The 22,488-nt window shown below is 51.4% G+C and overlaps 1 protein-coding gene across 1 annotated transcript in view; it reads right to left on the bottom strand.

The window, feature by feature from the left end:
- Window positions 1-22,488, bottom strand: part of KTN1 (kinectin 1) — a 128,991-nt gene that overhangs the window by 70,741 nt on the left and 35,762 nt on the right. Inside the window, exons 12-18 of the mRNA XM_015407425.1 lie at window positions 19,579-19,616; window positions 16,423-16,513; window positions 15,508-15,576; window positions 11,822-11,859; window positions 11,609-11,699; window positions 4,324-4,392; window positions 362-396 (exon numbers count right to left, since the gene is read on the bottom strand). Of these exons, the coding sequence (XP_015262911.1) occupies window positions 362-396; window positions 4,324-4,392; window positions 11,609-11,699; window positions 11,822-11,859; window positions 15,508-15,576; window positions 16,423-16,513; window positions 19,579-19,616 (431 nt within the window). The remainder of the gene's footprint in view (window positions 1-361; window positions 397-4,323; window positions 4,393-11,608; window positions 11,700-11,821; window positions 11,860-15,507; window positions 15,577-16,422; window positions 16,514-19,578; window positions 19,617-22,488) is intronic.

Genomic DNA, 22,488 nt, shown 5'->3' with positions numbered 1-22,488 from the left:
GGGCTTGGAGGCAAGGGACATTCAGAGAGGTGTGTTGCTGTTGCCTGGCTCTGTGTCATGGCCCTGGTATTCCTTGGAGGTCTCCCGTCCAAGTACTTGCCAGAGTCGACCCCGCTTGGCTTCTGAGATCTGACGAGATCGGGCCTGCCTTGGGCCATCCGGGTCAGGGCTACCCTGGAAAATCACGCTGGTCTCTCTTGGGAGTTAAGTATCACTAAACTCAGCGATGCTGCTTACTACTGGAGTGAACATGCTACAGGTTCAGGCTTGAAAAGTCCCAGAGAAAAAAGCTCAGGCAACGGCTACTTGAGATGTTGCCGACGGTTTCGCCCAGACTGCCACCCACGCCCTCAGCTCTTACCTTCTTTCCATTTGCTCCAACAATTCCGTATTAGCCTGAAAAGAGAAAGGAAACAATGATTCCCTCTGCAGCTTTGGCTGAACATCGGCCTGCTTAGAATCCGGCTTCCTGCATTGGTGTGCCTCGTCTAGGCCTCCGAGGCACTAATTCTGCTTTGCTGAGGGATGCTGAGATATCTGGACCACACCTGGTTCCCCTGAAGACATGAAGCCAGTCTGGTGTAGTGGTTAAGAGCGGCAGGCTCTAATCTGGGAGAACCGGGTTTGATTCCCCACTCCTCCACACGCAGCCAACTGGGTGACCTTGGGTCAGTCACAAGTTCCCTCAGAGCTGTTCTCTCAAGAGCTCTCTCAGCCCCACCTACTTCACAGGGTGTCTGCTGTGGGGAGGGGAAGGGAAAGGAGATTGCAAGCCCCTCTGAGACTCCTTTGGGTAGTGATTAGTGAAGGGTGGGGTATAAATCCAATCTCATCTCTTCTATTTCAGAGCTGTTCTCTCAAGGGCAGTCCTTGAAAGAGCTCTCTCGGCCCCACCTGCCTCACAGGGTGTCTGTTGTGGGGAGGGGGAGGGAAAGGAGTTTGTAAGCCGCTCTGCGACTCCTTCGGGTAGTGAATCCAATCTCTTCTCTTCTTCTTCTTATACTGAATCCAACCCTTGGTCCATCAGCCTCAGTATTTTCTACTCTGGTAGCAACTCTCCAGAGTCTCAGGCAGAGGGGTCTTTACCTACTGCCTGATCCTTTTAACCAGAGATGCCGGGGATTGAACCAGGGACCTTCTGCATGCCGAGCAGATGCTCTGCCACTGAGCCGTGGCCCCTCCCTCTTGGCTATCCATTCCACAGCGAAGGAGGGGGAGGAGGAAACTAGGTTTATACCCTGCCCTGCCCTGTCCTTGGGAGTCTCAAGAGTGGTTTACAATCACTGTCCCTTCCTCTGCCCAAAACAGACACCCTGTGGGGTAGGTGGGGCCAAGAGAGCTCTTTTGAGGACTGCTCTTGAGAGAACAGCTCTGAGAGAACTGTGACTGGCCCAAGGTCACCCAGCAACTGCATGTGGAGGAGTGGGGATTCAAACCCGGTTCTCCAGATTAGAGTCCACCATTCATAATCACTACACCAACCCGAGACTCCCTATCAGTTCCTGGCCTCGGGGAACTTCAGCAGCTTTGTCAACGCCAGCTGCAAGTCCCTCTTCCGCCAGATGTGGTGCTCTGCAGTACTTCTGTCTCACTCGAATACAGGAAGGGCCAGGTTCAGTCTTGGTTCCATCCAGTTAAAGCATCTCTGATGCAGGGACTGGGAACTACTTCTGCCTTGGCCAAAGAGGAGCATTAGTTTCCTCCATTTAAGGCAGGTCTTAGAGCCTAACAACCAGTGTTCCCTCTAAGCTGAGTTAGTGTGAGCTACCTCACAGCTTTTTAGCCTCCAGCTCACACATTTTTGTCTTCGCTCAGGAAGGATGGATCGAGAGCAAACTAATTTATGCAGTGGCCAAATCGCTTGCTCACAATATTAATACCAGGAGCTCACGAAGTAGAAGTTTTGCTCACAAGACTCCACAGCTCAGAGGGAGCATTACTAACAACCAGGGGTCATTTCATAGAAAAAAAGGTGCAGGAGCTCAGTAGCATAACTCATTAGCATAACTTATTTGCATATGCCACACCCCCTGACATCACCGGAAGTGTGTCGGAAGGCAACACCCACCGCTCAGGCTCCACTGGACTGTTTTGGATTGCTAGCTATTGGAGGGGGGGGGCGTGCAGATCTGTCCTCGCAGAGGAGGGAGAGCTTGTACCTGAATAAAACTTGGTCTTAAAGGTGCCACTGGACTGTTTTGGACCGGGGGGCTGGGGCCGGGGGGGTGGGGGGCTCTGCAACTGAACTGGCTGCTTCTTGCTCTGACTGAGGGCTGCTTGGAGCAGGGGGTGGGGCTTGTTGCATGTGCCCGCCCCCTGGGCTCTTTACTGCCGGAGCTCCGCTCCTGTGCGTTCCTGCAGGAAATGACCCCTGCTAACAACACAGTTCCCATTCCTCACCCAGAGCTAACGTTGTGGCTGCAGAGCCTCAAAAGGGAGCTGCAACAGCCCGTAGGAGAAAACATGACAAAGAGCCACCCGTGCCCCAGCAGCAGGCGTCCCCAACCTTTCTGAGCCTGCAGGCGCCTTCAGAATGCCGACACGGTGTGGTGGCCTGTGGCAGGAGACGGCGCCAGACACAAAAGGTGTCGGAGGTCACCGTGGAGCCCACGGGCCCCATGTTGGGGACAGCCGCCCTGCAGGCTAGCACATTTCTTACAGAACATGACGTTTCCAGTCAGGTGTAACCGTGGACTCATTGCATCCCAAAGCGTCATGCTACCTTAGAAGGCAGGGGAGAAGCTGAGAATATCCAAAGTGGCAAAGCCAGACGAAACACTGCCCGCTCCTGCCACGACCCCGTGAAACCCGATTACCGCAGCAATATTTCCAGATCTCTGTTGCTCCTGTTCCCCGGCCTCCGCTGCATCAAAACGTGTTTCTGGGTCAGGCAGCGTGAGCGCAGAGGGGCTAATACCCTGCTGCCATCTGGAGCAGACGACCCAACATGCCTGCCTCTGTTCTAAGAACACGAGTGCTTCCGTCAGACCACCAGGCAGGCAAATACGAAGGCTGTGATTTGCCCACGAGGACAGGCATCCCCCAACTCTTTTGAGCCTGTGGGCATCTTTGGAATTCGGACATGATCTGGTGGGCACAGGGGTCATTTCCTGCGGGACTGCACAGGAGCGGAGCTCCGGCAGTAAGGAGCCCAGGGGGCGGGCACATGCAACAAGCCCCACCCCCTGCTCCCAGCAGCCCTCAGTCAGGCCATGAGGAACAAGAAGCAACCAGGCAAGTTGCAGAGCCCCCCTCCCCCCCCGGCCCACCTTCAAGTACAAGCTCTCCCTCCTCTGTGAGGGCAGATCTACGCGTTCAGCCCCCCCCCAATAGCTAGCAATCCAAAACAGTCCACTGGAGCCTGAGTGGGGGTGTTGCCTTCTGACACACTTCCAGTGATGTCAGGGGGCGTGGCATATGCAAATGAGCTATGCTAATACGTTATGCTAATGAGCTCATGCACCTCTTTTTCTACAAAATGACCCCTGGGTGGGCACAGCCGTAAAAAGAGTAGTTCGGCAGTGGAATGGGCCGCCTCGGGAGGTGGCGAGCTCCCCCTCACCAGCAGTCTCTGAGCAGCAGCTGGACAAACACTCGTCAGGGATGCTCTCGGCCAGTGATGGCGAACCTTTGAGAGACCGAGTGCCCAAACTGCGACCCAAAACCCACTTATTTATCGCAAAGTGCCAACACGGCAATTTAACCTGAATACTGAGGTTTTACTTTAGAAAAAACAACCCATACGTTAACTTAAGATGATCCAAACAAAGTAAGGAAAGCAATCCCAAATGCTTTCATTTACTTAAAATTATTTGGCAGAGAATTCGACACTTTAATGATGGTCTGGAACTGGCTGGGGCGATGGCACGTGTGCCCACAGAGAGGGCTCTGAGTGCCACCTCGGGCACCCGTGCCATCGGTTCGCCACCACTGCTCTAGGCTGATCCTGCATTGAGCAGGGGGTTGGACTAGATGGCCTGTAGGGACCCCTTCCAGCTCTGTGATTGTATGGTTCTAAGCCTCAGTAGTCGAGCCACCAGCGAGCCTGCACCACTCTGCCGGAGGAGCAACATCCGCTGTGGCTCCTAGAACATCGCTCATCCACAAAGCACCACCCTCCGAACGTGGCCGGAGGTACCAAGATGGCTTGAACCTTCCGGCTGCCAAAACAGATCTTGAGTTCATGTCAAAGGACCGCTAGCATTTGAGTGGGAAGGAAACCTCGGCAGCCGATGAGATATCCCGCGTGCATGCTGTGCTTTTGTAGAAGTCCGATTGAGTCATTTATTTATTTCAACTTCTGAACCGCAAAGACGCGCCTACCTGCTCCGACAAGGAGGCGTGCAGCTTCTGAATTTCCATGTGCAAACTTGCGTTTTGATCCTTTAGGTCCTGGAACAGAGCGAGAAGATCAGAGAGTCGGGCTTTGGGGTTTGGTACCCAATGTGAGCCAGCGTGAAGCAGTGAATGGAGTGTCAGCCTGGAAGAACCAGGTTCACACCAGGTTTACACACGCCATGGAAGGTCACTTGGGGAGCTCAGGCCAGCTGCACACCCTTTCAGCCGGACCTACCTCACAGGGTTTTTTGTGAGGAGAAAATGGAGAGGAGGAGACTGAGGCAAGCCGCTTTGGGTCCCCACTGGGGAGGAAGATGGGGTACAAATGAAGCGTTTATTCACTGAAACGTTAGATTTATTTATTAGATGAATTAATAGATACCCAACAGGCAGTGATTCCTGCCTGGGCAACAATGGCTTGCCATTGATCTACTGCAGGGGCAGAAGGGGAGCTTGGATTTATATCACGCCCTTCACTACCCGAAGGAGTCTCAGAGCGACTTACAATCTCCTTTCCCTTCCCCACAACGGACACCCTGTGAGGTAGGTGGGGCTGAGAGAGCTCTCTCAAGGACTGCCCTTGAGAGAACAGCTCTGAGAAAACTTGTGACTGACCTGAGGTCACACCAGCAGCTACAAGTGGAGGAGTGGGGAATCAAACCCGGTTCTCCCAGATTAGAGTCTGTGCTCCTAACCACTACAACAAACTGTCAGATGAGGACGTAACTGTGGGGAAGGGGGGACATGAGAGAGGCTTATAAAACTATGCATGCAGAGTGTTGACAAAGAGAACTTTTTCTTCTTCTCCCCAAATACTAGAACTTGGGGGCATCCAATGAAACTGATGGGCAGTAGGTTCAGGATGGACAAAAGGGAATACTTCTTTACACAGAGAGCGATTGAAATGGGGATTTCGCTGCCAGAGGACGTTGTGATGGCCACAGGAATAAACAGCTTTAAAAGAGGATTAGACCAATTCATGGAGGATAAGTCTATCGATGGCTACTGGCCATGGTGACTGAGGGGAACCTCCACATTCAGAGGCACTGATCCTCTGAATCCCAGAGCCAGGAGGCAACAACATCAGGGGAAGGCCTCGGACTCTGTGTCCTGTTGTCAGACCTGGCTGACAACTGGCTGGCCACTGCATGTGACAGGATGCTAGACTAGATGGGTTCTTCTGATGTTAAGAACATAAGAACATAAGAGATACCAATGTTGGATCAGGCCAAAGGCACATCCAGTCCAACACTCTGTGTCACTCAGTGGCCAGAAATACCAGTGCCCTCAGGAGGTCCACCAGTGGGGCCAGGACATTAGAAGCCCTCCCACTGTTGACCCCCCCCCAAGCACCAAGATGACAGAGCATCACTTGCCCCAGAGTCCCTATCTATACCTTGTGGCTAATAGCCACTGATGGACCTCTGCTTATGAAGGCCTCGGCTAATGAAGGCCTCGGCCTCTCTGCCCTGCTGTTGGCCCTTCAGTGGACCTGGTTGACCACTGTGTGAGACAGGAGGCTGGACTAGATGGACCCTTGGTCTTGATCTAGCAGAGCTGTTTTAAGGTTCTTATGAAGGCCTCAGCCTCTCTGCCCTGTTGTTGGCCCTCCAGAGCAACTGGTTGGCCACTGTGTGAGACAGGATGCTGGACTAGATGGGCCACTGGTCCAGCAGGGCTCTTCTTATGTTCTAATGAAGGCCTTGGCCTCTATGCCCCATTGTTGGCCCTCCAGGCGAACTGGTTGGCCACTGTGTGAGACAGAATGCTGGACTAGATGGACAAGTGGTCTGATCCAGCAGGGCTCTCCTGATGTTCTTATGAAGGCCTTGGCCTCTATGCCCTGTTGTTGGCCTTCCAGAGGAACTGGTTGGCCACTGTGTGAGACAAGATGCTGGACTAGATGGTCCACTGGTCTTATCCAGCAGGGCTCTCCTGATGTTCTTATGAAGGCCTCGGCCTCTCTGCCCTGTTGTTGGCCCTCCAGAGGAACTGGTTGGCCCCTGTGTGAGACAGGATGATGAACTAGATGGGCCACTGGTCTGATCCAGCAGGGCTCTCCTGATGTTCTAATGAAGGCCTTGGCCTCTGTGCCCTGTTGTTGGCCCTCCAGAGGAACTGGCTGGCCACTGTGTGAGAGGGGATGCTGGACTGGATGAACCCCTGGTCTGATCCAGCAGGGGTCTCCCTTACGTTCTTAAAAGCAAGGCTCATTGATTTCAGAGGGCGAAGACCCTTTTTACCAACACTCCCACACACGGCACCAGGCTTTCGAGGGATACTTCACACAGGCTTACAGAGATCATATATATGAAGCACTCCGGAGATGGGGAAGATGTTTTGTGGAAAATGACTGGAATCCCTGAAGCAGAAGGGACGGGTATAAAGGAAACTTGAAAAGTACTTCAGATGCTGCAGGGCCTTTTAAAGAACACCGAGCAAAGGAGTCTGCTTCGAAGGCCAAATAGGACAAACGGAGGAAGGATTGAGCAAGGGAAGAAATGAACAGCTGGGGCGAGGTGGAGACACGGTGCATGCTAAAGAGCATCTCAAAGGTTTGGGAACAGGAAACAAATGCACAAGCCTCTCGCCCTGGAGGCAGGCTCCTTGGGGAAGCACCCAACACTGCTAAGGAATCATCACCAGGGATGGTTTCGTAGAAAAAGAGCTAGAGGAACTCATTAGCATAACTCATTAGCATATGCCACACCCCCTGCCATCACCGGAAGTGTGTCATAAGGCCACACCCCCTGCCATCACCGGAAGTGTGTCATAAGGCGACACCCACCACTCACTTAGTCTTAGTCTTTAAGGTTAGTCTTAAAGGTGCTATTTGAACTCTTGGACTATTTTGCAGCAACAGACTAACACAGCTACCTCGGGGAAGCTCCTGGATGGGGCTGGGAGTCCTTGCGGAGGCCACGTGGACTGGTTAGAGGCAAGTAGCCATGCCTGCTTAATCAGCCTTCTAGATGTAGAAAGGAGCAAGAGTCCAGCAGCACTTTCAGGTTCCACAGAGAGCACTACGGTCCGGGTCGCAAAATTGACACCCCCCCCGGTCCTAAAGTCGCCAGGCTGGTATCGACCAGGACCGGGGCCTTTTCTGTGGCAGCTCCAACGTACTGGAATGAGCTTCCGGATGAGATCAGGGCCCTGCGGAACCTCTCACAGTTCCACAGGGCCGCGAATGTAGGTAAGGAGCCACGTTACCATCTATGCCCTGGGCCAATTCTATTTCCAGTCTGAGCTCGCCGATAGTGGATGTACCGCTGAAAGCACATTACTACAGCTGTACCGCCATCGTTATGTTAATGGTATTAATGACTTTTGTGTATTTTATATGGATATTTATATTGTTGTCTTATTTACTGTTTTCTTATGTAAGCCGCCCTGAGCCTGCCCTGGCTGGGAGGGTGGGGTAAAAATCAAATCAATCAATAAATAAAGGCAAACAAGAATTGTGACGCTGCTCAGTTCTTCAGATACCCAAAGAAGATTCATCCCCTGCCACAAATCTTGTTAGCCCTTAAGGTACTCCTGGACTCTTGCTCTCACCAAGAGAGTCAGTTTGGTGTAGTGGTTAAGTGCGCGGACTCTAGTCTGGGAGAATCGGGTTTGATTCCCCACTCCTCCACTTGCACCTGGCTGGATGACCTTGGGCAAGCCGTAGTTCTGACAAGAGCTGTTCTCGAAAAAGAGCAGTTTCTGTCAAGAGCTCTCTCAGCCCCACCTCCCTCACAGGGTGCCTGTTGTGGGGAGGGGGAGGGAAAGGAGCTTGTGAGCCGCTCTGAGACACCTTTGGGTAGTGAAGGGCGGGATATAAATCCAGTCTCTTCCTCCTCCTCTTCTTCTTCTATTGCTACAGACAGACTAACGTGAGTATATGAAGTGAGCCATGACTCACAAAAACTCCTCCCCTTCCACAATTTTTGTTTGTCTAAGATGCTCCTGGACTCTTGCTCTTTTCTACATCTGAAAGGTTGATTAAGCAACCTTCCAGCTTTTATTTGCTCCAAACCCCCCAAAACACTGGGTGTAACCAGAGCACACTGTGAGCAATGCAAGTGATACACACGTTTCTGATAGGAAAAAGGAAAAATCTTGGAATACAACCGAAGCCAAACTTAAGCACTTTGAAGTCCCACCAAAGGATCGTCAAGCATATGATTCAGTCTCCCATTAAAATAACAAAGCTTAGTTTCCTCTCTGACTGCTTCACGCCACTAAGCAAATCAGATACAGCAAGGCACCCAACTACATTGGCAGCATACGGAAGAACCTCCCCTCCCCTTTACTTCTGCACCACAGCACACTTTGACCTTTCAACAGCCTTCTTAAAAAGAGATCTTAAGATGTTTCATAGGCCATGTCATATTGCATATTTGGAGGCTTCTTTTGTTATCAGCGAGCCTTGATTAAGAGGGAATTCTGGTTAAAACATCAGAAGAGCCCTGCTGGATCATACCAGCGGTCCATCTAGTCCAGCATCTTCTCTCACACAGTGGCCAACCAGTTCCTCTGGAGGGCCAGCAACAGGGCACAGAGGCCGAGGCCTTCAGCAGAATATCAGAAGAGCCCTGCTGGATCAGACCAGCGGTCCATCTAGTCCAGCATCTTCTCTCACACAGTGGCCAACCAGTTCCTCTGGAGGGCCAGCAACAGGGCACAGAGGCCGAGGCAGAATATCAGAAGAGCCCTGCTGGATCAGACCAGTGGTCCATCTAGTCCAGTATCTCGTGTCACACACAGTGGTCAGCCAGTTCCTCTGGAGATCCAACAACAGGACACGAAGACCGAGGTCTTTCCCTGATATTGCCTCCTGGCACTGGGCCTCACAGGCTTAGTGCCTCTGAACATGGAGGTTCCATTCAGTCACCATGACTAGCAGCCACTGATAGACCTCTCCTCTATGAATCTAACCCTCCTTTAAAGCTGTCTATGCCTGTGGCCATCACTACAGCCTCTGGCAGCAAATTACATTTTTTTTTAATCGCTCTCTGTATAATGCCTTTCGTCTGTCCAGAATCGACTGCCCATCAACTAGTTTGCCTCCCTTTTTACTGTCCAGTTGCGGCTGACTTCTGGCGCCCCCGTTAGGATCTTCAAGGAAAGAGATTTTCGGAGGTGGTTTGCCATTGCCTGCCTCTGCGTAGCAGCCCTGGAAGTCCTTGGTGGTCTCCCGTTCAAATACTGACCAGGGCCGACCCTGCTTAGCTTCTGAGATCGTGCTCGCCTGGGCTGTCCAGGTCAGGGCACTGACAGATGGTTAGCCATAAACAGGAGTCATTTCATGCCGGAACGCGCCGGAACGGCGCTCTGGCAGTAAGGAACCTAGGGGCGCCCCCCCACCGCCTTTCCTGGCCCCCCGGCCAAGGCGGATGGGCCAGTGAAGGCTTGCAGAGCCCCCCCCCGCCGCCGCCGCCACCTGGGGGGATTTAAATGCCTTTCTTTCCCTTCCCCATGTAGGGAAGGGAAATAAAGGCATTCTAAACATGCCTGGGTTCACCGCCCGATCTTTTCCAGGCGCCCCACGGCCGCGGGGCACCTGGAGAAGATCAGGCAGGGGACCCAGACATGTCTGCCTGCTTGCCTACCCTTTGTCAGGGGGTGTGGCATATGCAAATGAAGTATGCTAATGCGCCTCTTTTTTTAGGAAATGACCCCTGGCCTTAACCATTGTTAACACCACGATGATGGAACACAGAACAATGAGATTACAACTGGAAAGAAAAGGGGAGGGGGGGGGCCGATTAAGGCATATACAGTTTGGGGCCTTTTCCCCATCTCTTAACGACCACGCACGAGGCCTACGAGGTGCAGAGACACCAAGAAATCCCAGGTGCGCATAAGTGGTGCTGGGGACAGACGTGTAATGCAGTGTGCTTTCAGAGTCGCTATTCGCTATTCTCCTTAACGCTCATGCAGCCTGGACTGCGCCTAACGGCCCAGCATTAACTTAACTCTTTCTCTCCCCAATTATTTCCTTTCGGGTAAGCTTTCTGCATTTAGTTCTAATATACAAACAGAACGCAGGCAAGAGAACTTTATTAACACTACTCCTAAACAATGGGTCAGATCCACAGGGCAATGAGAGTAAGACTGATCTGATCCACACTTTGCTAGCCATAGCCAGAAACACCAGAGCCGTGGCATGGCTAGACAAACTCCCCCCCCCCCGCCCCCCACGATCCAATCCTGGCAAAATCGTATCTGGGACCACTTTGCTGTGTCCAAAATACCGCTTGGCACACCTGATTTCTCCTCCAGCATATTTGAAGAAAAATTTGTAGCATCCTGGTATTCACTCATTCAGGGGTCATTTCCTGCAGGAGCGCACGGGAGCGGAGCTCCGGCAGTAAGGAGCCCAGGGTTCAGGCACATGCAACAAGCCCCACCCCTGCTCCCAGCAGCCCTCAGTCAGGCCACGAGGAGCAAGAAGCAGCCAGGTAAGTTGCAGAGCCCCCCCCCCCCAGCTAGCAATCCAAAACAGTCCAGTGGCACCTTTAAGACCAAGTTTTATTCAGGTACAAGCTCTCCCTCCTCTGTGAGGACAGATCTGCACGTCCCAGTCTCCCCCAATAGCTAGCAATCCAAAACAGTCCAGTGGAGCCTGAAAGCTGGGTGTTGCCTTCTGACACACTTCCGGTGATGTCAGGGGGTGTAGCATATGCTAATAAGTTATGCTAGTGAGCTCCTGCACCTCTTTTTCTACGAAATGAATAAAACTTAGCACACTCAATCTTTCCTCTAGCAGATTTGAAGAGAAGTTTATAGCATCCTGGTATTAACTCATTAACAATATGGTTGAATCTGATCTAAGTCCAGCAAATCCTTTATACAAATCAATGATATACTTTTGAAACTTGAACCTGAAACACTATTTGGCTTAGATCGAAGATAACTTGAAACTTGAACCTGAAACATTATTTGGCTTAGATCTAAGATAATATCTGAAGTTACTTTCAGAACACTGACTGTTTGTACATATCTGATTTACAACTACCACACTATGTTTCTGATTTATCTCATATATGTTTTTATGATTCTGGAGAGATCTTGCTCTCTCCCCTCTATGGAACTGTTGCTCTGTTTATTTTTTTGTCTGGTTTGTTTTGTCTGTTTTTAAAAACCCAGTAATAAAAAATAATTTTTAAAAAACGGATTTGGGTTGAAGAGTTGTAGCGTGCTCCAAAACCGCCCAGCCCCTGGCACGCCCCGCTGCCAACCAGTCGTCCCACTTTGGGAAAGCTCGCCCTGGGCAATCGGGTACCTGAAGCTCCTCCTGTACGCCTGTAGTCTTGGAACGGTGTTCATGAAGCTGCTCTTCTAGTGTTCTGATTTTGTCATCTTTGACCTGAGTGCTGAGGGACGGAGAGGAAAGCAGTTAAAAGGGGGATGGGCGCTTCCTCGCTACGGCACTGCACGCCGGACTTGCCCGCCCCCGCCCCTGCTGCATGAAGGTTTATCAGACCCCACGATTTACCTTTTCTGCATCCTTTCCACCTCGAGCGCAGCCGCCGCCTAGGTATAAAGAGGATTAAGCGTCACTCAGTGTGTCAGATTGCAGCCGGACTCTCTGTGAACCCCACCGCCCGCCAGCTTCGGAGACCGAGCCTGGCCCTTTCGGCCTCTCCCTGCGCCCATCTCTCCCCTGGAAGCAGAGAGGAGCAGCGGTGCTCGTTTTCTTCCCTGCCTCTGAAACAGAGCAAGCACACGCGGCCGTATCTGCTCAATGAAACCACGTTCTGCTTCAATGCTTTCAAGGAAAGCACTTTATTTCCGACGGAGGGATGCTGGCGCTCGGGACGCTGCTGCTCCGGACCATGAAATACACTGCCCACGCAAAGGATCCGAAAGAGCACACGAGGCAAGCTAAAGCTGAGTGGCAACAGGATTTCTGTACACCGGGGTCTCCAACGTGGTGCCCGTCTTTCCTGGCGCCTGCCAGCTGTTTTTAGAAAGAGAGTGGGGCGAGGTGGGGCTTTTGTACAGCGCGGCTTCCGAATGGCCGTCAGAGATCTGCTTAGCTGTGCTAAAGCTGAGTGGCAACAGGATTTCTGTACACCGGGGTCTCCAACGTGGTGCCCATCTTTCCTGGCGAGGTGGGGCTTTTGTACAGCGGGGCTTCCGACTGGCCGTCAGAGATCTGCTTAGCTGTGCGGATTTTTAAAAATGCTGCCTTGGCAGGAGAGCTGCCACCCCGGCACGAGGAGCTTCACCGGGGGATGGAAGGGAAGCTACGGCAGCCCGTTTGTGGCCGGCTTTGAGTTCTGCGGCTGCCCTTTCGTGGCCGTGCCCTCCCCGCTGCGTCAGAATTCCAAAGGCACCCGCAGGCTCAAAAAGGTCGGGGAGTCTGTGTGTTGTGGCAGTTGCAGGTCTGAGTAGACCTGGTCCAGATCCCCTCTTGGCTGTGAAGCAGTCCAGGGGGGGGGGGTGGATGGAGAGAACCACGTGTGCCAACCCTGAGGAGTTCCCTCCTTTGCGCCCACGGCCAGGACGAAGAGCTAGGGCTGCCAAGTGGGGGCGGGTAAACCCCCACTTTGGAGGCCCGATATCTGCCGCCGCGGAATCGGGCCCCGGGGGGAACCCCACCCTGGCATGCGTGTCACCCGGAAGTGACGTTATGACGCCAGGCACTCTATGGTTTCCCCTCGAATGGTCGTGGCCCCGCCCCCCAGCGTGCCCGGCATCATAACGTCACTTCCTGGTGACGTGGATCCACCCGGGAGTCCCCCGCTGGGGAGGTAAGCTATACTTGGCAACCCTACCAAGAGCACTATCAGAGTGAGTCCCCTGGAGTTACAACGTCTTTACAAATTGCACACGTATGTCTCTCCCCACCCCAATCCTTGGCTTTCTTTTCTCCAAGCTAAACGATTTGTTTAAAATATTTACCAGCTGCCTTCCTTCCATATGGAGCTCAAGGCGGTGTACGACATAAATAAAACATATCAAGCAAACTACATTAAGAACACAGAAACGGAGAGCTGGAAGGGACCCCCAAGGGTCATCTAGTCCAGCCCCCCTTGCGCAACACAAGAAATTCACAGCTACTGCCCCCCACTCTCCCACTGACCACCACCCCCCACTCTATGCCCAGAGGAAGACAAAAAAAAAATCTCCAGGATCCCTGGGCCAATCTGGCCTGGATGGAAATTCCTTCCCAACCCCAGAGTGGCATCAAAAGCCGAGATTTAGAATCACAAAGGACTGCCAGTCAATGTAGCCAGATGAAGTCCTAAATGAAATCGTCTTCAGCTGCTTCCTAAAGACTGAAAGTGAAGGGGCCAGGTGGTTGTTCTATAATTGTGGGGTTGAGATTTGTGGCTTAGAGGGGATTTGAACTCACATCTCCCTGGCCCAAATCCAACGACTCCTTCTCCAACCTCAGCCCGCCCTCGTCTACATCCGTCAAGCCAACCACAAAATCTCAGCAAGGGAGGACGGGCATAACTCTAACAGTCACTCTTCAATATTTCAGGCAAGAGGTGTCGTAATGATTTCTTGTTTTGGTGTGTGTGTTTCTTTAAACGTTTCGTTTGACTGCAGTAATGTAAGGAGAGTGACAGAGGGAGATGAGTGTGATGTGATTGGCTGATGACTGAGAATGTGGGAGGACGGATGTCTCTGAGGTGATGCTGTGTTCTGGAAGATACGAGTGTGGAGAGTTGTGAAGAGAGTTTAGCCTGTGTGGCTGTATGAGCAAGAGAGTTTAGCCTGTGTGGCTGTGTGTGTGTGAGAGAGAGATAAGCCTGTCAGAGTTGAGCTTTGGTGTTTGAGAGACTGTGTGTGACGCCAAGCTTTGTCAGTTATATTTTCTTTCTTCAACAACAGTCCAAAAATACCCAGAAACCCATTTTGTTCTTTTAATTCCTAGTGGCAGCAGAAATCTACTAAGTTCAAGTACACAGAGTGCGTTTTAAAGGAGAAACAGTCTCCCAATAAGCAGGACACCACAGGTACAGTGAACAGAAATCTAAAATGACCATATTGTGTACAAAATATTTACTCGCATACATATACCTGCTGCCAAGACAACGTCTTAAAACTCTGCGCTGCCAATCAGATCTCAGTGGCCAATCAGAAACCCTGCTGGGCAAAAGCCTCACCTGACCCCGCCCCCTTTCTAAAAACATTTGATGAACATCAAGAAAGGTGTCTGCGGGAGCCCTGCCGCCCATGGGCACCACGTTGGGGAACCTTGCCCTTGTGTTGTTCAGTCACACAGTCGAGTCCGACTCTTTGCGACCCCATGGACCACGCCAGGCCCTCTTGTCCTCCATCGTCCTCCAGAGTTTGCTCAATTGCATGTCCGTTGCATCGATAACACTGTCTAACCATCTCATCCTTTGCTGTCCCCTTCTCCTTTTACCTTCAATCTTGCCCCAGTCCACCGGGGCAACAACGGAAGCTGGCCACGGCACCCGGCGGCGCGGCCCCAGGCCGAGAAGACCGCCACCGGCTCACCGCTGACCACACCCCAGACGCCCGAGGAGCGTCCTGGCCTATGAACGAGGGCGGGGCCAGATGGGGGAGGAGGGAGGCGGGGAAGATGGGCGGCGCTGGCAGGGGAGCATGGGGAATAAAAAGAGGGGCTCTTGGAGAGTGAGAAGGAGACACTACGCACGACGGCTAGAGAGAGAGAGAGCTAGGGCGAGTGATCTCCAGCACACGGGGCAGAGGAACCTGAGGGGTGCTGCTAACCCCGTTCTCTGCCGTTCTGAGGTCCCATCGCGGCTCCCTTTTGTGGCTCCACCCCCAACTGCCAGCACACCCCAGCCTGAAACCACGGCTACCGGTGGGAACACACACCCCCGACACCCAGGAGAGGCCCGTCACAAATCTTTCCAGAACTGGCCCCATGAGAACGCGACATAATTTCTAATGGATACGGATGAAGCCCACAATTAGGGTAAGAAGAGGATTCCAGGTTGGAGGGCAAATTGGAGCTGTTACCTTCAAAATGAGGACCTGGGCAAACAGTTAAGATTTCTTTGTCGATAAAACGAGAGATTTGCACCAGACGGCTGTGACAGCCAACGTAGTCTCTCTCTCACCCTCTGCAGGATTACTTTCCAAAACCCTTGCATCTGAGCATGCACAAATAATATTCGGCATCACTAATAAAGAGGTAGGGTTCCCCTCGAGGAGCACAAGAGGCTTGTTTACCTTTTCATTCGTCAGAGCCTGCAGCTTCTGCATTTCTGCTTTCAAGGACATGTTCATGTTCTGTAGAGCCTGGAAAGAGAAGAAACAAGGTCCACATTCGGGAAGGACGTTTCCAGCCATCCTCTTTGGGCCACAATGCTAGGGTCACTCACGGTCAAAGGATGCACCCTCGCAAAGCAACTCTGCAGCAGGAAGGCCAAGAAATGTCAGGTGAAAGAGATTCTCCCACAATGCATTTTCTGGCTCCAAGTTCATCCCCCTTCTCCTGGGGAACTGAAGGCACCGTGTCTTGCTCTACAAGTTCATGGAGGACGCATCCATCGGTCGTTAGTTTTGAAGACTAAATGGAAACCTCTGTTTTATGCTACAGCATATATTCCTTTACTGAATTCCTAGTGAATTGCTTGAATGTCTGTGTGTGTTTTATTACTATTTCAAATCTACTTTATGGCATGTTTTTCTTTTGTTTGCCTGCCTGGTCAGTTACCATGGTCTATTTTTGCCTTGCAGATCTCAGAAGCTAAGCAGGGTCAGCCCTGGTCTTGTGAGCAAAAATTCTGCTTTGCGAACTACCGGCATTAAAGTGGTGAGCGAGCCATTTGGCTACTGCTTAAATTAGTTTTGCTCTGGAGCCATCCCTTCCTGAGCTAAGACAAAAAATGTGTGAGCCAGGGGCTAAAAAACTGTGAGCTAGCTCACACTAACTCAGCTGAGAGGGAACACTGGCCCTGGTCAGGACTTGGCTGGGAGATGGCCAAGGAAGTCCGGGGTTGCTACGCAGAGGCAGGCAGTGGCAAACCACCTCTGAACATTTCTTGCCTTGGAAATCCTACGGGTTTATCATAACTTGGCTGCGACTCGATGGCGCTTTCCACTACCCTGCTCCCCCAGGTAAGGTCTGAGCTTTTACTGTACCAATAGATCCTCTTCCTTGCTGGTTGCTTTCATCCGTTCATCAGCTAAGGATTCCTCAGCTTGGCCGATGAGTTTGTCTTTTTCTGCAATCCTGCAATTAAAAAACAACAACATCGAATGAATGAATGCACGCTAGCAATGCGTCATCAAGACTGGGGAAGTTATACTGAGTCTGGCCTTGCCATGTACTACAATAAGGCATTCACCTTTCTCTGATTAAATGAATCATTTTTTTTTTAACTAAATGACAGTTTTGACTGAGGATTAGTAGTGATCAGTTTTAGTACAAGATGTCAGGTAGCCCTGTCATAAGCCTGGAATGTGGAGGGGTGCCCTCCCGTTTTCTGTCTCGGCTCTCCCTGGCTGACCAACTGTTTGCGATCTTATGCTTGACCTTGTAGATGCTCCAGCTGCAGTTTTACCCGGCTGGGAAAATGAACGGCTTTTTGCTTTGCCTGCTTGCTTTGCCCACGCACGCGAGATGTATCCATTGGCTCATGCTTACAGGGGGGGTTGTTTGATTCTAGCATAAGTCAGAGGCCCTAGTATGGGCGGCCATTCCTGACACAAGTTGTACACGTGTTTCTAGTACTGGATCTACCAATAAACAGTTATCTTCTCATGAAGCCCTGTGTTGCGTAGCCTGACTAAGGACCCTGACAAAATCAACATTTAAAGAAACCACAAACAACCAGCACCACACTGGATGGAAATGTTAAGTGCACTCCAAAATTCTCCAAAGTCAGTCATAAAAGCCAGTGTCTACCTGCAAAGAGAGCGTAACTATCAAAGGCAGATCAAGATGGGCAGCCGTGTTAGTCTGTCTGTAGCAACAGAAAAGAGCAAGAGTCCAGGAGCATCTTAAAGACTGGCAAAATCTGTGACAGTGTGTGAGCTTTCATGAGGTTTTTTGGGGGAGGTTTCTTCCCTTCCTCTGAGCATAGAGCGGGGGTCACTGGGGTAGTGGGGGGAGGAGAGGAAAGGCAGCTGTGAATTTCCTGCACTGTGCAGGGGGTTGGACTAGATGACCCTGGTGGTCCCTTCCAGCTCTGTGTTTTTATCCCCAGGGCTTGGGGGGGGGGGGGGAATCCTGCTTGAAACGTTGCAGGTTGGATGCCAATCAAAGGGGACTGTGGTGGACCACACTGGCCAATGGGCCTGATTCACAATAAGGCAACTTCCTCTATTGCTTACATCACAAGACGTCAAAAGTGGGAATGCAGAACTTCGGTCGGGGACCCAAAACCGTTTGGTGATTCCAGGTCCTCGGGAGGTAAAACTTGCTGCGACCAGGGCGAGATCCTTCTCAGTGGCGGCCCCTACCTGGTGGAACGAGCTCCCGGAGGAGATCAGGGCCCTGCGGGACCTTATGCAGTTCCGCAGGGCCTGCAAGACGGAGCTCTTCCACCAGGCTTTCATATAGGGGCCGCCGCTGCCACCACCACCAACGGAGGCAATACCATCGGGATTAGGAATCGCCCTGGGATGCTCAGCCATACATTGTGTGGCATGAACAACATGGGATTGGAACGATCTGCTGGACAGTGGTACCCCAAATGGGGCTGACTGGAAGATGCCACCATAACATCTAAGACCATCTTGTCTACTGAAGCACATTTTACTGTTATTATTGATATATTGTTATAGTTATGATTTTAATGTTTATTGGATTTTATATATGAGCGTTTGCCCTCTTGTTAGCTGCCCTGAGCCCGCTTGCGGGGAGGGCGGAATAAAAATACCTAAATAAATAAATAAATAAATAAAAAACTGCTGGGGGGAAAGCCTCCAAGCGTGGCCTGCGCATACTAAAGTGACCAGCAAGCCCCATGATCAAGCCCTACTATGGCACACGGGGGCAGAGTTCACCCCTCCTGCTAAAACAACAACCAAGGCACAATGCGCTGCAACCTTTGAGCGACGAAGGGAAATCCTTCTGAAGACCTTTTAGAGCTTCTAAAAAGGATTTGTAACAATGGAAGGTATAAATACTGGCGATTACGGCATTTCATTCCAACACTCCTTTCCTGCTCTGAAGCAGCCACCCATGAGATTAGAATCATAGAGTTGGAAAGAGCTTCCAGGGTCATCTAGTCCAACCCCCTGCACAGTGCGGGAAATTCACAAATACCTCCCCCCAACGCACACCTGACCCCAGAAGATGGTAAAAAACCCTCCAGGATCCCTGGCCAAGCTGTCCCATAGGAAAATGGCTTCCTGACCCCAAAGTGGCGATCGGGATTCCCCTGGGCATGTAAGAAAGGGCCACGAGAACCAAGCACTGAGGCAACCCTTCCCACCCTCCCTCTCATGAACTGCCTCAGTTCACAGAATCGGCATTGCTGTCTGATGGCCATCTAGCCTCTGCTTGAAAACCTCCCAAGAAGGAGAGCCCACCACCTCCGGAGGAAGCCTGTCCCACTGAGGAACCACTCTGACTGTCAGGAAGTTCTTCCTAATGTTTAGCCGAAAACTGTTCTGATATAATTTCAACCCATTGTTCGGTTGGTTAAATCCTATCCTATTCACAAGACCAGAAGGCCTGGCGTGATCTGGTCCATGGGGTCGTGAAGAGTTGAACTCGACTGTGCGACTGAACAACAACATTCATAAATGTGAACATGTGCCAAAAAATGTGAGCGAAATCCAAAAAACAAGTCCCAAATTATGTGCCAAAAGTATGTGGGTGAATCAAAAAACAAGTCCCAAATTATTAATATGCAAATACATAAATAAATATATTTATGAAAAAAGTCAATCCCCGGGTTTAGATGATGCATACAAGCTCCTAACTTTTAAGAGCAAAAAGAATACATTTGACAACAGAGAGCGTAACTCCCCTATCGCTACCAGCCAAGACAAATAAAGGTGAAAATCGTGCAAACAGCCCAGAAACTTGGCCAGATGAGATTTCATAAAGCAAGCCCTTCGAGTAGACTATGAACCACAACTCAAGAAGAAATGAGTTAGTGATTCAATGTCTGCTCTTTCGCACGGACAAGATCTCTAGGCTAAAGGGACTCCAACGCAACGGCACACTGTTTCTGCCAAAAGTAGTGAGTTTACCTGGGCTAAAAAGAAAAGCTGATGATATATTTCAACTATAAGAAAGTCACAGACACAGAAGAGACTGGGGGAGGGAGGGGGAATACTTACACTTTGTGGAGTTCTTCTGCCAGGACTGAAGCAGAGTTCTGAAAGACAGAAGACATACAGCTGAAAGGTGTGGCTCTAATGAGGGGACCTGTTGGAAGTCAGTGGCTCTTAGCCACAAGGTATAGATGGAACACTCTGTGTGGGGCAAGTGATGCTCTGCATTCTTCGTGCTTGGGTGGGAGGAAGAGTAGAAGGACTTCTGGAGTTCTGGCCCTCTCTGGTGGACCTCATGATGGCACCTGGGTTTTGGCCACTGTGTGACACAGAGTGTTGGCCTGGATGGGCCATTGGCCTGATCCAACATGGCTTCTCTTATGTTCTTATGTCTGGGGCAGTGATGCTGCGTATTCTTGGTGCTTGGGGGGCAACAGTGGGAGGGCCTCTGGAGTTCTGGCCCTGATGGTGGACCTCCTGATGGCACCTGGATTTTGGCCACTGTGTGACACAAGAGTGTTAGCCTGGATGGGCCATTGGCCTGATCCAACATGGCTTCTCTTATGTTCTTATGTCTGGGGCAGTGATGCTGCGTATTCTTGGTGCTTGGGGGGCAACAGTGGGAGGGCTTCTGGAGTTCTGGCCCTGAAGGTGGACCTCATGATGGCCACTGGGTTTTGGCCACTGAGTGACACAGAGTGTTGAGCTGGATGGTACATTGGCCTGATCCAACATGGCTTCTCTTATGTTCTTAACCTTCTGCCAGAACACATGCATGGTTCCACCTCTCCTTCTTTCTTACATTCTTAAGAAGACCTGACTGGAAACAGTGAGGTTGATAATAAATGTTACAGCAACCCATTTCCTACCGTGACAGAAGAAAACAAAATAACAGACATTCTCAAGTCACTGCAAATGGGTCTCCTTCCCTGCATGATCAACGACGCGACAGGTTCGGGTCTCTCCCATCAAGGATGGTTATATTAGGCAGGGGCAGTCTCAGCCATTCTGGGGCCCTGGGCAAAAGTCGAGGATGGGACTCCAGAAACACTGCCCCCCCCCCAAGGAACAAGCAAAGGGTGGCCTGGCCCCATGAGAACGGCAGCAGGAGCTTGACCTTCTCTTACCCCTCCTTGTGTGGGGCCCAGGGCAGCAGCCCCTGTTGTCCACTGCTCTGATAACACAAGAAAATATGAACATCAGAAGAGCCCTGCTGGGATCAGACCAGGGGTCCATCAAGTCCAGCATCCTGTCTCACACAGAGGGCTGTTGTTGGTCCTCCAGAGGAACTGGATGGCCACTTTGTGAGACGGGATGCTGGACTAGACAGACCACTGGTCTGATCCAGCAGGGCTCTTCTTATGTTCTTACAAAGGCCTCGGCCTCTGTGCCCTGTTCCTGGCCCTCCAGAGGAACAGTTCGGTCACTTTGTGAGTCAGGAGGCTGGACTAGATGGACCACTGCTCTGATCCAGCAGTGCTCTTATGTTCTTACGAAGGCCTTGGCCTCTCTGCCCTGTTGTTGGCCCTCCAGAGGAAATGGTTGGCCACTGTGTGAGACAGGATGCTGGACTAGACAGACCACTGGTCTGATCCAGCAGGGCTCTTCTTATGTTCTTACAAAGGCCTCGGCCTCTGTGCCCTGTTCCTGGCCCTCCAGAGGAACAGTTCGGTCACTTTGTGAGTCAGGAGGCTGGACTAGATGGACCACTGCTCTGATCCAGCAGTGCTCTTATGTTCTTACGAAGGCCTTGGCCTCTCTGCCCTGTTGTTGGCCCTCCAGAGGAAATGGTTGGCCACTGTGTGAGACAGGAGGCTGGACTAGAGGGACCACTGGTCTGATCCAGCAGGGCTCCTCTGATGTTTTTATGAAGGCCTCGGCTTCTATGCCCTGTTTGTTGGTCCTCCAGAGGAACTGGTTGGCCACTGTGTGAGACAGGATGCTGGACTAGATGGACCACTGATCTGATCCAGCAGGGCTCTTCTGACGTTCTTAGGCTTTTACTTGAAAGAATGATCAAATCAGAGGCTGCAGTTCTCTTCAATACAGACTTTTCGCATGCTTCGTCCCACGTGCTAATTCCCAAGTTAATTACTTAGCAAGTTGAATTGATTGCATTTTTTAAAATCCTAACCTGCTGTCATGATCTGGGCTGTGCTACCAGAGGCCTACTAGGCCGAGAGAGCCTGCCTAGCAGTAGTTGAGGCTGGGCCTACAATTCCCAGAAGCCCCTGGGAGGTTTTGGAGCCAAAATGGACCAATGGGAAAAGAGGAGGGCTTGGAATAAAAGTTCTGGAGCAGCAGGAAGAGCTGTTCTTTCTTCCAGAGGGCAGAGCCAGAAGAGAGGCTGCTGCAGGGGAAAAACCCTCATCCTGTGGGAGGGGTGAGTAGTGTAAGGCCACTTGAGATAGTGAGCTAGGGACAGTATATATTGAGACGCGTAAGGGCATTTGATTTCTTTTCTTTTCACCCACTTACTGTTATTCTCCTGCACCTTGTTGTTTAACCTCCTATAAAATAAACCTTTCCCTTGCTTTACTCTGCCTGTTATTCGACCTAAAGGGAGGTCTGAAGGTCTTGGGAGGGTGCTCTAGGCCTTCTCAAGGGAACCTAAATCTAGAGTGGTGGCAGCGTCAGGTGACACCCCTCCTGAGTCGTGACACCTTCCTTCAAAGGGGCTCAGGGAAGCACAGACGGTATACACCCCCTTCCCATTTTATCTTCCCAACAGCCCTGCACAGACAGGTTAGGTGGAGTTTGTGACTGGTCCAAGGATACCCAGTGTCCTTCAAGCTGGGAGGGGGTATCTGAACCGGGATTTCCCTGCTCCTAATCCTGCCTGGAAACTACTGCAGCAGGGTTCCCCAATATGCCACCATCTCCTGGCACTCAGCAAGCTTCTCGGAAAGGGGCCGGGGCCACTGAAATTGGACCTCGTTCAAGGGAAATGTTTCCATTGCTGCAAGAGCAGCCATT

Source organism: Gekko japonicus, unplaced genomic scaffold (genome assembly GCF_001447785.1).
Source record: "Gekko japonicus isolate JY-2015 unplaced genomic scaffold, Gekko_japonicus_V1.1 scaffold367, whole genome shotgun sequence".
In the NCBI taxonomy this organism is placed as follows: domain Eukaryota; kingdom Metazoa; phylum Chordata; class Lepidosauria; order Squamata; family Gekkonidae; genus Gekko; species Gekko japonicus.
This window is presented reverse-complemented; position numbering and strand designations above follow the sequence as displayed.